General features: G+C 40.2%; 1 protein-coding gene across 3 annotated transcripts in view; it reads left to right on the top strand.

Annotated features, from left to right (window-relative positions):
- ALDH1A2 (aldehyde dehydrogenase 1 family member A2) overlaps positions 1 to 18586 on the top strand; it is a 67878-nt gene that overhangs the window by 33672 nt on the left and 15620 nt on the right. For all 3 annotated transcript variants that reach the window (XM_043493603.1, XM_043493605.1, XM_038419035.2), the window contains exons 4-7: positions 917 to 1046; positions 7418 to 7479; positions 10684 to 10812; positions 10940 to 11053. In XM_043493603.1, coding sequence (XP_043349538.1) covers positions 917 to 1046; positions 7418 to 7479; positions 10684 to 10812; positions 10940 to 11053 — 435 coding nt within the window. The remainder of the gene's footprint in view (positions 1 to 916; positions 1047 to 7417; positions 7480 to 10683; positions 10813 to 10939; positions 11054 to 18586) is intronic.

The following is an 18586-nucleotide window of genomic DNA, read 5'->3' on the forward strand; positions in this document are numbered from 1 at the left end:
TTCTGTATACAAATTACATTTATGGTCTGTATCTAGTCATGTGTTATACCTGCTATCTTATCTCCACTGTGCCCATTCATAACAATTTTTATTAGATAATGCTAACTGTTGAAAGTTAGTTAAGCTACTCAACATCTAAGGACATTTTATTATATTCTTTTCACTAAACAATCTTAGGGACTCTTAAGAGGATGCCTAATAAGATACTGTTGTCAATAGAAAAATTGAATTAAAAATGAGGCCCTTAGCTTGTTAAATTATGAGCTTCCCTAGAGAAGAGCTTGTGTATTTGATGGTACTAAATAAGCTGGCTGTACACTATAGATATCTCAGACCTCAATGGGGGTTTTGGCAGCCATTTATAGAAAATGTTATATTCCCATCAATTATATAAAGAGGAATACGTCCATTCTTCTATGAATTCAGATAGTTAATGTAGGGTTACAAAGAGTCCCTTCTCAGCTGTTATCATGAACATAGCATTTTTATCTTGGCTCCTGATTAAAGAAATGCTGTGTTTATGTATTTGAACTAAACACAGTGACTATTAGGTGTGTACACACACACACTTAAAATCATAGGGATTTTAGGGACTTTTAAAATTACTAGAATTTTTCAAGAAAAATTCTGTATGTTTCAGATCAGCTGAAATATTCAACAAAAGTTTCACCATGCAACTCTTGAGAAGTCTTTGTTCCTAGTATTATAGCACTCCTCCCCCCACACAAATACAGTAGCAGTAAAATGGGTTCTTAATCGCTATTGTGAAGTTCCTGACGTTGGGGGAAGCCTAGTTTGACCCTCATTTCTACTTGTCTGTCATTAATGTCATTACACAAGCAGTTGGAGTATTTCAGTCTGCAGAGCCTGATGTGCTAATTTGCTCATATTCTCTTCACTTTCTCTTGTCCTCCAGACCATGGAATCGCTGAATAATGGCAAACCCTTTCTGCAGGCTTTCTATGTAGATCTTCAGGGAGTCATCAAAACTCTGAGGTATTATGCAGGTTGGGCAGACAAGATTCATGGAATGACCATTCCTGTGGGTAAGTAGAATTCACAGAAGCAGCAGATTCTACTTACAATATAATGATTCTTTGGAATTTTGTTTAAATATCTACACAAACACACTTGGGCCAAATGGAACACCCAGGAGACCTATTAGATTATGGAATAGCCTCTCATAGAAGGTGGAGGAAGTTCTACAATTGGATTGCTTAAAATCATATTGGAAAAATTACTAGATAGTATGCTGTTGGGTACAATATTAAACTGGCACTGGAATGGACTAGATAACTAGATCACTTACTGTGATTAAAGTCAATGGAAAGCTTCACATGACCATTCACGGGAATATTTGGACCCTTATGTATGTGTACCATGAAGTAAACTACAGATAGCTTTTGATAGCTATATTTAAATATAAATATAATTGTCAAGATGAATATTATTTACCCTGATTCATTTGAAAATATAGGCATGATTTGGGCAAATTCTGTGCAAAATCCTTCATGTAGCTCTCCTACTGAAGCTACTCCTTACTTTTCACCCCTATTGCCCCTGCTTTTCCCACCTTATAGCCTTAGTTGTGCTCATTTGTGTGGTTTAAAATGGGGATTAGTAATACCCAGCATGCACCAGGATGTGACTGTCCAACTCATTTAACTTGTCTTTCAAACTGGATCCAAATTCACAGATACTTGGAGAGAGTTTGTAATTTCATTAGAGAGAAACTTCCATAAATACAAGAGACTTTTTTTATGGTATCTGCTTCTTTCTGATGTACAGTGGGATCAGTAGTTAATAATATGTGTGGGAGAAAAGCTGGGGCATAAGTGGTGGAGAGAAGTTATTCTGCTCTTCTATTTTAGTAAAGAGGTAAGAAAATGAAGCTGAGTTTTCTTAGCTTTCATTTTTAGCTGACAACCTACTCCCCTTCCATTTTCTATTGAAAGCATACTAATCTATGGTCTGCGATGAGATTGCCTACAGTGGCATATGGCCCATCCATGACTGTGATTAGCAAATATTTCCAGTAGCTGCAGATGGGACATTAGGTGTGGAGGGCTCTGAGTTACTAAAGAGAATACTTTCCCAGCTGTCTGGCTGGTGGGTCTCACCGACATGTTCAGAGTCTATCTGATCACCATATTTGGAGTCAGGAAGGAATTTTCTCTAAAATCAGATTAACAGGGATCCTGGGGGTTTTCACCTTCTTCTGCAGCATGGGGCATGAGTCACTTGCTGGTTTGAACTAGAGTAAATGGTGGAATCTTTTAAATCACAATTTGAGGGCATCAGTAACTCAGCCAGAGGCTATGGATCTGTGACAGGAGTAGGTGGGTTAGGTTCTGAGGCTTGCAATGTGTAGGAGGCCAGACTAGATGATCCATGACAGTCTCTTGTGGCCTTAAAGTCTATGAGTCAGTGTATTTTCACTAAAGACATGGCACTGTAACATTGCGTAAAAGCTCTTATGTGAGGACTAAAGAAAATATTACCATCAAATTCTCTGTGTTCTGCTTTCACTTTAAATTGACACAAGCAATAGTGCAGAGCACACCATAAATTCATATATTCAGCAAATTTCCTGCTCCGTAATCCCTTCTTCCCTTGTCAGTGAATGCCTCCTTCTCACTTATGAGCCCAGCAGGATTACAGAAGTTAAGTCGGTGAGTAAGAGGCATTGGCAACTCGGGAGAACAAATACTCTGTTTATTCCAGTCCTTAAAAATGCAAACAACCAACACACTGCAGGGAAGCAGCTGCAAAACTGAGTTTGTTAGTGAAGTGGTCTGAGTTCCTGGGGCTGCATTTTCAGCAAGCCTCCCTAAATGCAAACCACAATGGCCTGCACAGTTACTGGTATCCATATCCTTGTGCAAATGCGGGATTTTCCAGACAGAAATGGGTGAAATCTCAATTTCTGAGGGTGCAATTTGGCCCTTTTTAACTAGCAAGGATTTTCTCCCTGAGTCTGATTCACCACTATGTTACTCTAGTAAACTCATGGCAGTCAGTAGAGTTACACCGGTGTAAAGTTAGTTATACCAACTTAAAGTTAGTCTTACCCAGGGATGAGTGTTTTTTCATAGTTACAGTCAACTTGTTAAAGGAAATCAGCCATGACAATAAAACCACAAAAAAAACACTATTAAATTTCTTCCCCCATCCCGCCTGTTAAATGTGATCAGGAATTAGATACCCTACAGTCCTCTGATGTTTATTTTTGACAAGTTTTTTATTCTCTAAAACAACTACAGTCCAAGGAGAGACAGGGAGGAAGGCACTGGATACAGGGGTGGCTAAGAAGGAAGAGTGTTTGTTACAGAAGTGAGCTGTAGCTCACGAAAGCTTATGCTCAAATAAATTTGTTAGTCTCTAAGGTGCCACAAGTACTCCTTTTCTATTTGTTCTGGTCTCAGTGTTAGGGCTCCACCCTGCCCTTTTCTCCCTATTGCAAAACCCTGTTGATGTCAAGGACAGCAGAATCAGTCCCTGACTAGAAATGGTTAGATTAATAAAGCTATGACAGTCCAAAGTGTAGCTGTAGCTAGCGCAATGTCATATCACAAGTTATAGGACCAATTCTGCCCTGGTTATATACAGGCTATCACACAGTGTGTTTCCAATGTTTCCTGAATCTCCCATCTCTATCTCCTATGTGCCCCGTAGAAGCCATATGGTTACATATTAGACCTCCCACATTACCAGATATGTGAAAACTAAATACCTAGGACATGGTCTGATTCCTGTGAGAGATCTGGTCTAATACCCCTATGGAAGGTGTTCCAATACCAAAGAAGAGATCCCTGAATATAACCAGGATTTTTTAATTGGGAAATAATAATAATAAAAAATCTTTGGGCCAGATCCTCAGCTGCTGTGAATTGGTGGCTCTATTAACGTCAGTGAGCTAGGCCAATTTACACCAGGTGAGGATATATTTTTTAAAAAATAACATATGCTCTTTTCTTTAAACCTGTTTTAATACAATTTGAAAAAGAGACAAATTAGGTTTTTTTCTGCATTTACCTTAATGATTCAATAGAAAAAAATAGGAGAGGTGTCAGATTAGCAGCCTGGCTGAAGTCCCCTACCTACCAAATGGCTACAGTATGTACTGCAACAGTGCAAGCTTCACACATTGTCCTGCCATACGCCTCCACCCTGACCGGGAGGTACCAACTCTAAGGGGCCTGCATTCCCTGCTTACTCCATGTGCTATCCTTATTCGTGCTGGTGAACTTGCACTCCTGCAAGATGTCCCATTTGAAACCAAGGCGATGACTCATGTAGGTGTTCGCTAGCATGAGTAAATGGGCGCACAGTTGGGCTCTCAGTCACCAGACCCATTTGATCTCCAGTTTCTTTGCTTACTGCCTACAAAGTTGATTGATAATGAATGAGGTGGTGAACTTTGTGATACAGACCTAGAGGACCTCAGCTGAGACCTAGAGGGTAACCTACTTCAGCTCTCAAAAGACATGAGGCAGTGACAACTTCCATTTACTATTAATCTGGACTGGATTTGAATCAGTGGCCTTAGATGTGGAATGGCATATCATGTTGCCATTCCCTCAAGCCACTCATGATAACTTTCTGAAGTATTTTTCAACACAATAATTTTTTTAGAAGTCACGAAATTGGTTAACAGGGCTGATCCTTTTGGATTTCACAGCTGTCCCTGGAGTCTGCTAGGATCTGCTTTCTCACCAAACCTAAATCTGTGTGTTTTCTGCTGAGTAATGGGCTAATAATGCACACAAAGATGTCTAATAACAGCCACAGTACAACATACCAGAGCCTAGTCTACCAGGGCTAATTCACCAGGGCTAATTTAGCTGATTTAAGGAGATCCCAGTGGGAAGCTTGTCCTTCAGGAGGGATGGCCAGAGCTAGTGGACAGCCAGTTTGCCCTCCCATGGGGATTCAGAGTAAGCTGTCTCAAGTGACAACAGCTCACACTCCTGAAGCAGTTGCAGAAAGGTTCAGGTGCTGCAGAGATTAAAGTCAAGACCTTTATGGCCTGGGATAGATGGATCTTCTTTCAGTCATCTCGGTGTGGGTGTCAGGTATACAGACTTCACTCTGGTAGTCTCCTGCCTGCTGACAGCTAGGAGAGCACTTAGGAGAGTGAATGAGAATTAGCACTTTTCACACCAGCTTAAAGTAGCAGTGTTTTCATTACTGCTAGTTTTATAAGTTTATATTAAAACTGTAAAAGTTTCATTGTTGCCTGTGTAGTTTCTGAGCACATGGGATTCAGGCAATTTAACTATCATTGTTTAGTTAAAATGACTCACTTCATCAAACTTAGTTATTCTGCCATTGCAAAAACTTGTTTTATGGTATGCACCAGGCAGCCTACAGATACACCTTTGGCATTTCCAACTTCACCTTCATCCTCTGGATAATTTGAAATCTGCAGTGATGGCTGAAGGAAATGTTATTAAACATCCCCAAAAATTTCACCAGAATTGTGAGGTCTGTGGATGACCAACATTTAAAGTAGGTGTTGAAAAAGGGCAGTTATTCTGGAGTCTGGCAGAAGCTGTGCAAGCATCGGAGGTAACACTATGAAAACAACTCTGAGTGAGGAAAGAACATGCCTTTTATGTTCAATCAAATTAACCATGATTTGGCTGACTTCGCAACCCATGTTTGGGTTCACTGCAGCTTTACCTCAGGGGGCATGAAGTAGTGCAGTAATGATGATACAGGGATGGCCTGTTACTGTGTCATTGTCTGAGGTTTTCTGCCTAGGAACCATTTATCTTGGTGTTACCGAGCATAGGCTGGAATTTTCACCTCACACTTCTATGATTCTTTTAAAAATATGCTCTAAATAAAGCATTTTGATCATTTGAAATATAACCCGGTCTCTATAGTTCCTCCTATTCTTTTCCTTCTGTCTAGGCCGAGCAGACCAAATTGATTCATCAACCATCTTTCTTCTTCCTTCCCCTGTGTTACACTCTGTTTCTCTCTCTCTTATTCTATTAATCTTTCTTTCTCTCTCTCGCTCTCTCTGACCGTTTTCCTCTTTTGTCTCCCTCTGCTGCACATAGCCCGCTGATAACTGTTTTATAGCTAATATTCAGTTTCTGGTCTCTTGAAAACTTTGAAGCCAAATCCCAGCTGATTAATGTACAGTAGTGCTTTATGGGTATGTTTCCCCTACACAAAATGAAATAGACTTACAGAAATAAGTAAACCTAAAAAAGTTTGTTTTTAATCAAAGCCAAGCTGAAGTCCATATTTAAAACCAGGAAACTTTCTGGATTAACCCATTTATTGTTACCAGATGTACGGGGCCAAAGTTTGCTGCAGGTTCCCAAAAGCACTCCAAGCTCTAATTTTTGCCCTTTCTCCTGAGATTGAGCCTAGGTACACTTCTCACCAGTCTTACCCATATTTAGCTGAGGTGATTCGAGTGCATAAACAGATGCCTACATTTGTAAATACTGTGTGTTCCTATAGACACAGGCCCGCTCAGAGACCAACAGCTCAGAGACAATGTGAAACGTTGGCACAGAGGAAAGATCAGACCCCAAATCAGGGAGCTTTCAGGTTTCTGTTTACTTCTTGAAATGAGTCAGCTCACCCCCTTCACTGTAGGTTAGCTCTGGAGTCTGCCCCCCACTAAATGAAACCTCCAGGCTGGGCATAAGTCTTGTTTTAAAGCCTGGTACCTACCACATTTGTTTTTTGCCATCTTGGTTTTCAAGGCTCTAAAAATAATTGTCAGAGAGACAAGGTAGGTGAGGTAATATCTTTTATTGGACCAACTTCTGTTGGGGGAGAGAGAGGCAAGCTCTCAAGCCACACAGAGCTCTTCCTCAGTGATTCAGAAGGTTACTTTTTTCTTCTCTTCTTCAAGCATGGAAGCTGAGGAGGCAAGTAAGTGGCTTCCTTTGAGGTCACTGCCAAAACCTCTGTAGGTATGTCTACGCTGCAATTAAAAACCCGTGGGTGCCAGTGCCAGCTGACTCGAGCTCCAGTGAAGGGGCTGTTTATTTGCAGTGTAGACATTCAGGTTTGGGCTGGAGCCAGGCTATCGTATCCTGCAAGGTGGGAGGGTCCCAGAACTCGTGCTGGAGTGAACAGCCCTTTAGCCCAAGCCCCACAAGCCTGAGTCCGCTGGCACAGGTCAGCCAAAGGTGTCTAATTGCAGTGTCGACGTACCCTTTGTGCACAGATTGTCCTCTTTCTCAAGGAACCAAGCCTGTCACCTTTGCATGTGGTGCAAACAATTGGGTTGCTCCAGATTTCCCACGCTGGCTCACGAAAGATATTTCAGTAACTATTTTTTACTGCCATCAAAGGCTGATTCTTAAAGATCTCCCCCCCTCCCCTTTTTTTGGTTCTGCCAAGTCAAACTGCTCTTGAGAGTAACCATTCTCATCTGTTTCAGATGGAGATTATTTTACGTTTACAAGACATGAACCCATCGGAGTGTGTGGACAGATCATCCCTGTGAGTATCTCTGCTAGTGCCTTGTATTTATTTTCATTTGAACCAGTTCTCTTTAAAAGACACATAAAACATGGACCTCAGCTATGTGTGTTTTCCATTACGAAAAAAAGCTGAGCTCATATTGTTGACATATCTTTAACAGTCTCCCTGCAAATGCTTATTTGAACACGCTAATAGGGTTTTAGCTCTGGTATTAGGAGTTAAGTTCTCAAGTCATAGAATTCTCATGATTAAAACAAGCAAAGCAAAACACAGTGTTAATATGCTGTCATTGGTTATGGATGTTCACACAACTTATGGAAAATTGATGCTTTGCTGTGGCAGTCATTTTTTATTTAGTTAGTTTTTACTGCAATTTAACAGACGCCTCCAAGTTCCTGGGACAATGTTATATATTTTAATTCTGTTCTTTCCTGGTATTTCTTTTTATAAAGCTTTTAGAAAAGAAGAAACTCCAGAAGACACGTCATTACAATTAACTTTGTGCGGCTTATTAAAAACATGAAGGGTTTATTGTATTTGTTGCAAGAGAGGAGGACACTTATTATTTCATTAAAATTAATACTCTTTCCTTCCTCCTTCTTCCCCCCCTCCCCCCCGTATGCACCCTCGGCAAACTCCTGTGATACTTTGCATGGGAACTCCATTGAACAAGCATTCTTTTCAAAAGTACTGGTTAATGGTTTCTGGGAGAAATTTCAATGGGAGGCTCATGTAGAGCTATTAAAATATGGTGCGGAAGCTTTTCCTTTACAAAGCATTGGGGAACTAATCAAGAATTTTTTGTTGATGTTGGTTTTTGTTTTATTCATGTCTACCGCAAGCCCCTGAGTGGCTAGGGTGTGTTTGTAATACGCAGCAATTTCAATAAAAAGGAGCAACCCAAAAAAGATGATTTTTAACAGTGTCAAGGCCTTTTTTCTCTTACTATTTATTATTATATTTCTTTCTAACAGGTGACTCTTGTGGCTGGCACTCTATATGAACACCATGGAAGAGAGCTCACAGTCTAAGCCCCATCCTGCAAACACCTACACATGTTCTTAACTTCTAGTCATATGAGCAGCTCTGTGGAATGAATGACTTCAATGGCAATAGACTTGTGTAAAGTTAAGTATATGTGTAGGTGATTGCAGGATCAGAACCTTAATGCCCATTCCTAAGGCACTGGGCATTTCCTGGGAGCTGCTCAGTGCCCTCAATGGACACGTTCTGCTGAAGTCACTGGGTGCTGCGGATACTGAACACTCTGCTGGAGGTGCCCAAAATCCTGAAGAATATAGGATTTATTTACTTGATTTAGATTTGTACAAAAGTATAAAGGGGAACCTTATCCAAGGCTTTAGCCACCCCTACAATGTACTACAAAAATAAAACTAAATAGCCTGCACTACACAAAACACCCCTCCCTGCTCCACATCTAACCCCCATCAAAACCTACCCTCCACTGTAGCCTTGAATCCTGCAGCATACCCTGAAGGTTAACAAACCCGGGCCATTTGGGGCCAGGGGTGCGAAGCTTCTCTCAGACCTGAGATTCCCCTCATGGAGAACACTCTATTGCTGAGCTCTTCTCTTTTAAATGGAGGGGGATCCAGCTCAGGTGCCTCTGCTGATCACAGCTGTGGCATCCTGACATAAGGAAAGAGGAGATCCAGTAGGTAGATAGGTCCTAGGCCAGGATCCAGCTGTAAATTAGGCACTAACAGGACAGTCCAAACACATAATCCATTACATATGTTTTGTGCTGAAGAGATGTAGGTTGAAGCTGTATTTATTTTGATTTTTAGTGTCTTACGTAGCGAAACCTTCCTGGAGAAGAACGAGGAAAGACCTTGCAAGGTTCCTAACTAGGAATGCCTATTTTCACCCTGCCACATTTTGCTCTATACAACTCTTCAGAGCCTTACTGCAAGAGGCGACAGAAGTGCAGGCTGTCAACATACTGTTGGCCCAATGTCTCCACTCCCAGGCTTATATATGGTGATGGAATTAAAACATCACTCTGTCTCCAAACTTTATAAACAACTTAGGGGGGAAAAAATTGGGTGTTCGGTGAAGGAAAGACATTTGTGTATTTTTTCAAGCTTGCCAGGGTCTAGCGAGAGGTCTATGAGAGTGGCAGCTGATGTGCATCAGGCAGTAACACCTTTTAGCTAGTGGCTGACTCTTCATGACTCTTCTATTTTCTTCCAAGTGAGATAATTATAGTTACATCTATGAGTTCAATGCTGCAACCGCAGATATGAATAACTTTACTCACATGAAATCAATGGGACTGCTCATGTGAATAAAATAACGTACATGCATAAGTGTTTGCAGGATCAGGCCCAAATGCAGAAGGCCCGATACATTTGATGATTGCTACCAGATGGAACTACCTAACCATTTGTGCAGCAAATAAATATAATGGGCCAAATTTTCTGCTGCAGTAAATTGGCATCCTTCAGTTGAAGTCAATGGAGTCGCACAAATTTACACCAGCAGATAATTTGTCTGGATCAATTTATTGTCTCTCTTTTTCTTGCGTGTTTCATACTAATTGTTCAAAAAAGAACTTGTAATGAAAATGACACAGATAGTTGACTGCCTTGTCGTCTCTATTTCCATGACAATGATCTGTAAACATGTTAAAACTTCCTTGGTAAATAAATAGATAATACAGAGTGCTGATACTGTAGAGATATTGGGGGAGGAGTTATTTCTTATAATCTCATCAGTTAATTATGTATGGGTTTGCCTAGAAATGCTCTGGAGTTCTTAAAAAGCATTCGAGGATTAGAAATTTATCAATATATATAATATAAAAATCTGGCACTGATGCAAAATAGTTCTTTCTGAATACCACAGAGCCAGCAGCTATTTGTCCTGAATGGGGGGAAAAAATAAAAGAGGTGCCAATTGCAAAATAGTCAATGAAATTAAAAGCTCTGATTAAAAAAATTGACGTCTAACCCAAAATTCTTTTTGAGAAGATGGGGGGGCGGAGGTTATAATTCTTTGAGCAGAGGAGAAAGAAGAATTGAAAGGTCACTGTTGCCTCTTTCTTAATGGTGGTAATTAAAAAAAAACCCTTGCTTTGTGCTGGGAAAGATTTATGTGGAGGATAAGCCTGAGAAATCAGTGCGGTAGCAGCTTGACATCTTGAAAACAAAGCACCACTGCAATATTTTTCCATCTATCAACTTTTATTTTTTCCTACAGTGGAACTTCCCCCTGCTGATGTTTGCATGGAAGATTGCCCCAGCTCTGTGCTGTGGCAATACAGTAGTTATTAAACCAGCAGAGCAAACACCACTCAGCGCGCTTTATATGGGAGCCCTCGTCAAGGAGGTAAGAATAATTGACAGGAATAATGTCTCCTGCTCTCCTGGCAGCTAAGGAACTACCACAGCACGTCTAGTTTAATTTGCTTGGTCAATTTTCACAAACCATGTTTCCTCTAATTCTGTTTTGCTAGGCTGGCTTTCCACCGGGAGTAGTCAATATTTTGCCAGGATTTGGTCCAACTGCAGGCGCAGCAATAGCTTCTCACGTTGGCATAGATAAAATTGCTTTTACTGGATCTACTGAGGTAAGTGTATTCTAAAATATACTGTAAGATATCAATCCAGAAAATATTTAGGGAACAATAGCCAAGCTCTTGACTGAAGTTCCTCCGGGTCATCCAGCAGAAAGGATATACTCACACCAGAATGGTCTGTCCTTCCCAGCTAAATCACACTACCAAAGCAGAGGTATCAGTTTCCCCTTAACACCTGCTGTACCAAATACCATGGCACAAGAAGCACATGTGGAAAAATATTTCTAGGATTTCCTATGGGCTTGTGAGGACATGAATTAGGACACATGGGTAGATAGACTGTGTAGTATAAGCCATAGGGTGCACAAGTCCCTCTTTGGTGTCCATAATCTGTGTGACCTAGAAGCTATTGAAGAGGTTAACTCTGAAGAGAATGGTTTTAATCTACATAAAGGGGGATGAACCAACCAGAACAGTGACTTTGCCTAATTCTCAAATATGTACAAAGACTGCTGTTATCATTCAGGAGTTGGGGATAACAGAGGTGCTACAGGCTGATGCCACCAGAGAAGGGTCCTTATCTCTCAATCTGTGGAGAGGAAAAAAGGAAACCAGAAGGAGAGGAATCTCAATGGGAGTTTCAGGATTGGTAGTATTTAGAGTGCTAATAACAGGCTCTGTTCCATTGAGACTTTGACAAACTATTGTATGGATGGATCCTACAATTCCAGGGGTGTGTTCCCTCCTTGATATGTGTACATGACTCCCACTAGGCTCAATGGACATTTTGTGTGCATCAATGGTAGACTACACTCCATAGTGAGATAGATTTACTCTTGGTGTGAGATTATAACCTGATCCTTCCGTCCTTATGTGCATGCATGGTAACGCTCACTGAAGTCACTGGGAAACTTGTACGTGCAATGACTGCGGGATCAAGCTAATCTATTACTTTCAATACTTTCTGGTACAATAAAATCTATAATGAATCGTAGGTACCACGGTGTATGGGCCTAAATTGTCAGTATCATGTGGATGCAATTGTGTGCCTAGTTTACACACACAATTACCTTGTAGAAAATTTACCATGTGTAATTATGTGTGGATTTTTATGAAAATGTAGGTTATAATATGTAAAAAGTAACAAAATCAATTGCAACAAACATCAGATTTCAGATTACTTCGAGAAATTGCAACAATTTCATTACAACTCCTGTTCTGTTAGCGATTTACATTAACATCATAGAATATTGGAAATCTTAATATGAGCTCTGTCTCTCCCTCCCACCCCCCAATAAATTAAGTTGAAACAATTGTTTTCACAAAGGTATGTGGTCTGTGTTTAAGATAAATATCCTATTATACAGGATGTTGCGCTGTTTGGAGGAGAAATAATACAGATGGGTTAGGTTTCAAAGTTGTCTTTTGTAGCCAAAATAAATTTTTATTGTAGTTCAAGACAGCTTTAGTTTTAATAGGCGCTTAAAACTCAAAAGCTGTGGGTTTTATACTAACTCAGTGCCTACCTTTAAAAGCCTTACTAATAGGAAGTGAAAAGCATTACTGAGATGAAAAAGTAATTCTCTAAGAACCTAAAGCAAGAACAGATGGAACATTTTAATGCAGAGTTAGTGTAAACTGTTCCATATTGTTTCTGATTTCCTGTAACACTGAATTCTTGTAACAGCAAGTCAACATTGTAACATTTTAGACATGGTCCGGTAATATCAATGGTTATACAGAGGATCAGACTTCTCAAAACAGTTTTCACATTTTTTAATGAAATAAAAATGGAAATATTTTGTGTGTGTACTCTTATCTACAGCAGGTCAGTTGTATATTCCAGTGATGTGGTTTCTTACAGCTATCAGATATACCCAGAGCCAGAATATTCCAGTCCTACAGCTCTTCCAGGTGCTAGCACAGGCAGTTAATATTTTAGCTCCAACAAGTTAATGATAAAACCTATCAGAAGAAAAGCAAAGTTATTCAAGTTTAAATGCCTGTAGCATGGGTTTTTCTCAAGTCTCCACCACTAGAACCTCTTGCTTATACAGTAAACAATCAATATTTTCCTGTAAAAGCTAATTAAGCTTCCCAACTGCCTGCAAAAAAATCTTGTGTTTGCAGAATCAGAATTAATTGGGTTTTATTGTCTCTTTTTCAGCAACATTCCTTTAGGGAGGGTGGGGGGAAGAGGTCATTCTTGGTACAATTTCATAAATAATAAAAATTCAACAAACAAAAGAAATAAGACTAAGAGAGACCAAGTGCATTTGACTGTGACTCCATGCTAGAGTCCATTGTGAGGGCTCAAGTCTAGATCTATACAAAGATGACAAGTTTTTTCTCATATTTTGACTTCAATCTCTAACTCATTTAGGCCCTGCTTCAGGGAAGCACTGAAGAACGTACTTTATATCCATGCCTGTTCAAGACAACATGTCAGAACATGCTTAACTTTAAGCATATGCTTAAGTTCTGTCATGAATAGAGATGCTTTTCTCAGTCACGGCTATAAACTGCATCTCTCATTTCCCTCTCCTAAACTGAGAGAGACAATATGATCCCAATTGATGGAGTGATAAAAGGCTTCTATTCTTTCAGTAAACAAGTGTAATTCATGATAATGGCAATGGAATGTCCATTGAATCCAGAGGAATATAACCCCACCCCCTGCCAAGAACTTGGCAGAATCTGGTGGTTGAGCCAAACTCACTTTTCAGTTCACCTAGTTCACCACTCACTCCCTTCTGCAGCACAGCATGAAGGGGAGTAAAATAGGGTTGCTAACCCTTCAGGATTGTCCTGGAGTCTCCAGGAATTAAAGGTTAGTCTTTAAATAAAGATTATATCATGTGATGAAATCTCCAGGAATACGTCCAACCAAATTGGCAACCCTAGTTCAGTAAAACCAAATTAATCACATGGAAAAGGAGTCGGGGTATACATCCGGGTCAGGTGGCCACATGCTATGTCTTCTTCCACTGTAAAGCCACCAGCATGCCATATTACACAAGCTCTTCTCTGTGCAAGTTGGAGTGCATGGTTTGACTTGCCAGCAGGGGACAGAGTGAGTTTATATTTCAAATTGCCACATGAATTATTGATGTACTCAGCAGCATTGACTGCATCTCCATAATCTTCAGTCAAGCAAGTAATGCCTAGCCATAGTGGAAGAGCCAATGGATAGCTGGCCTCCATAAGTCCCTCATCCTATCCATTTGAAGGTCTGCATGCCCATTGGCTTCACCTCATAGAACCAAGGAACCATGAGGCAGACATTTTTGCAAGTGTGCCTTTCATGGGTCTTTAAGTGGAAAGGGGGACATTTGTCTCTATCAGGGAGTTTAATTCAGAATAGAGAGGAGAAGAATCCATGCAGAACTTGCTATAGCACTTGAATCAATCAAAATATGAACTAGTCACTTTCTGATGGCTCAGGTGTTAGGTTTGTGACTGTTTTGTTGATCAGTTTGTACTCTCCAGCTCTTTTCTATTTCTGTCTCAGACTCTTGGGCTCTTTGAGAATTGTTTTAAAATGTCATGTGTGTGCAAAGTCCATCTTCCCTTCATGGGCATAGTTTGGGGAGACCAGGGAGTTTTGCCCCTCCCCAAACAGAAAGCCTTGGACTGGTGCAGAATTTGCCTCCCCCATGCATGGCCCCATTGGCCTGACTGGAGCTGTCCCCCTCCACCCCCAAATAAAGTCAAAGTATGCCTATGCTTCCCTTTCATCTTCCCATCCCATGAATAATGTTTTCCCTGATACTATCACTATTCCCTTCCCCCATCCCCTTTCCTTCATAGTTCATCTCATGCACAAAACAATGGTTCTTCATCTCTTTCATCTCACACACCACTTTATAAGAGAAACATCCCTCCATGCATCACCTCCTCTCCTAATCCCCCAATGCATGGTTCTCAATGGCTCATTAGGAAAAGTTCTCCAGACTATTGGTCTGGTGTATGAACCACACTTTGAGAACCAATGCACTGAAGAGGAAAAAAATCATACTGCGCACAAGATCCAGATTTTGAACATTTTGCCATGGTCCCTTTAGGTTTCAGCAGCGGTGTTGGCTTCTCTGCTTGCACTGGTTGATACTCTTCAACAGCTTGCTTGATGGAGGGATTTCTAACAAGATTGGTTGTTTCTATTGGGTGCTTTTTAATGAACAAGGCCTCGATCGTGTCCCTTCTCAATTATTGCAACCTTCTCTTCTCTGACCTCATTGACACCCTTTTTCTCCCTCCACCCCATCGGTCAAACTTTAGCTGCCAAATGGGACCTTCCTCACCAATTGAGCTGACCATGTCACCACCTATTTGTATTCCCTCAAGGGCTTCCACTACTTTGAGTTTACAGGGCTCCTCCTCGCTTTCACAGCTCTTCATGACTCCGCTCTTGCCACCTACCTCATGGGTTTGGTTTTCTGTCATATTTCCCTCACCCTCTCTGCCCAACCATTGGTGCCAGTCCAGGATGAAATCCTTGCCCTGTTGAAGCCAATGGAAGCTTTGCCATTGACTTCAGTTGGGCCAGGATTTTACCCCTGTTGCCTTGTTTCCCATAGCCATCTGCATGCATTTTTTCTATGCTGCCCTCTGTTTGATTTCCTCACCACAAGGAGTGATTATGTTAAAGTTACATACAATCAAATGATCTTTTAAAAAGCTAAGTTATCCCAAGCTCTGGATTTCCCAGTGTGTCCCTATACTTGCCTTTGGACTGCTACTTCTTTAGGGCAGGAGATAGCTTCATTTTTATCACTTTACAGATCTCTGTAGGTTGTCAACACTAGATAATGCAATATTAACGGTGGACAGAAGTGAGAACTGAAGACTGCTCCAAAAGCACCTTAAACATTTTTTTCACTGTATGGAATGAGGTCATATATTAATTGAGCCATTATTTTCTCTTTCCCTGTAGTAAAACGAATGGCTGCAGCCATTGTTTACAACAACATAAATTCTTGTGAGGGGGCAGCAATTTACACATATCTCAAGCGGTAGTTCTTCCTCTTCCTAAGATCTTTTCATTCTTTAAAGACAGGTTCTCTAAATAGTGAGGGGGAAAGGGCTCAGAAAGGCAGAAAAGCCGTTATTGTAGTTGCCAGCCAAATTCTGCAGCCACCAAAAATGCCTGTGTAAGTGTTTTGCATGCAGTACTTGGACAGCCAGCTAAGTTACCATGGACGAGGCCAGTAAGTGGAACATTGTAAAAATAGCATTGTCCATGTTTTAAACCACCACCTGATTTTAAAATGTTTGTAAAAGCCAATAAATATCTGAAGCACACAGTGTTCAAACTTTGCACATGATTTGCAGAGGCAGCAGCTTCTTATTCGCTTACCCTAAATTAAAAAAAAATCGTGATTGGCTTAAACACATTAGATACATTTGGGATTCTTTTTATGTAGCTTTGTGGGTTTGAGCCTTCAGGGGGTCATGTTTTCAAGTTTTTCTCTACAGCCAGGAGGACTCGAAACTTATTTCATTTAAAAAAAAGGAAAGCTATGATTCTCACCTAATCCCGTGGCTCAAGGTCCTGGGCCTTTAAAAAAAAAACCAAAAAAAAAAAAAAACCCAAACCAAGAGACTCATGATATAGTCATAAGCATTTGGCAACAGTCCATGAGATCACTGGACACATAGGACTATCTAGTTCTCTCTGGTCTTCTATCTACACTCAACAATACACTCAACAAAGCTTATATTGCCTATTCTAACCAGCTAGTCCCAGCCTGTACTTCACAGTCCTGAGAGGGAGGCATTATTGAATGCACTAAAATATTAACTTCATATTTACAACCATAACACACTGTTCGTTCAAAAATGGAGGGAGTTGAGGCCAGGTTGAGAATCAGGCCTTTTATGTTACATTTACTAAACTAGTAATAGTGTTATCATCATAAGATACTAACACAATTAATCCAATGTCTATGTGTATACAAAGCATGAGTTCTTGTAAGGACATATAGGACTAATAATAATATCTAATGACTCAAGCAAAACATATAGTACTGTAGTTGGTAAGTATATAGTCAATACAATGGATGAAAATAAGACAATATAGATTAAAAATGTATTGACAAGGGGAAGGTTTTAATATAAATTTGCATGTTGCTACATATTACCCAGCAGTTTGCTCAGCAAATGCTTAAAGTGTATCAATAACTTCTGTTCAAAAACAAATGTGTTTCCTCCAAATCTGAACTGGTTTGCAACTCCATCCAGTTTTTACATGCTCTCAAGATGATAGGAATCACAGATAACATGCTAAACATTTGAAGCGCTGGCCAACAAGAAATGTATTTTAGGTGGCTGGTTTCCATGTTGTTCAAGCTAAATCCCATTAAAAAGCAGACAGAGTAACTCAGATTAAAGATATGATTCAGTTCCATGTTCATGCAGTTATGTGCATAAATCAAATAAATATTCAATAAATGGGTTTGGATGCCTATGTAAACACAAGGTCCATAAACAACTTCAATAAAACCCAACAAAGCGGTCTGCATTTTGCTTGGCAGAGTGTTTTCTTTATGCAGTTAGATTAACAAACCATGATCTCATCATTAGTCAACAAGAGACTAGCGAGACCATCAAAGCAAGCTACAGGAGAGTCAAGATTGATTCATGCCAAACAAATGTTTGTAGCTAACAGCTGTATTACCATTTATTCTAATTTACTCAGCAGGATTCTCCTTTCATTTCCTAAGTGAGATGAATGTCATGTTGCATGATATAGACAGCATGTCTACCTACTGCATGAGTAATGAGTTGTGGCAGCTCTCTTCTATCATAAAATCTTTCCTTGTTTTTGGATCTTCTTGAAGGATTACGTCCTGGTTTTTCTTCCACTAACAATAAAATTCTTAAAGGCTGTGTGTTCCATTTCCAAAAGTCTGTCAGTTAATCTACTACTGAAATGCCCAATACAGGAGGCTTTGAGAAGGATATATTATAACTCATTCATAATTTCAGCTTAAGCCCTCTTGATAAGTTTTGTCACTCATTCTGCTGGGCAACTTTTGCTTCCTGAATAACTAGGATACCTGAAATAAAACCATTCTTTTTTCTTTCCTTATTGCATTTGGTAGAGAGCTAGGAAATTGTCCTTCCTCCAGGAAAAGGCTACATACCAAAAGCTACTCTTGTTCACTTCAGGATTGTGAAGTTCACTAATCTTTGCTGGCCTGGGGACAGTCCCCAAGGTCACTTTAGAAGCAGAGTACCTCATGTGGTCAAATAGGGTTATAATGAGTGCTCTGGAGACAATCTGGAATCAAAGTTCACACAAAGCAAGCAACATCTCAGCTTTAAAGGTTTTGTCGAAAAATCCCACTGAATTCTTTTACCTCAGAAGTTTAACGGGCTAAACTGACCCAGCTGTGTGAATCCAAGGATTAGGTAGTGCTTATTTGATTCTTATACCACTAAACAGCCTCAAAACATTGGGAGCTTCAGGTCAGAGAAGTACCTGAACATTCAAATGCACTATTCAGGACTGGAGTGGAAACCTCACAGGACTAGGGCTTTGTTTTGGTTTCTGTGGTGGGGGAAAGAGGTTTTGAGATTTCC

The sequence above is a fragment of the Dermochelys coriacea genome, chromosome 10 (genome assembly GCF_009764565.3).
Source record: "Dermochelys coriacea isolate rDerCor1 chromosome 10, rDerCor1.pri.v4, whole genome shotgun sequence".
In the NCBI taxonomy this organism is placed as follows: domain Eukaryota; kingdom Metazoa; phylum Chordata; order Testudines; family Dermochelyidae; genus Dermochelys; species Dermochelys coriacea.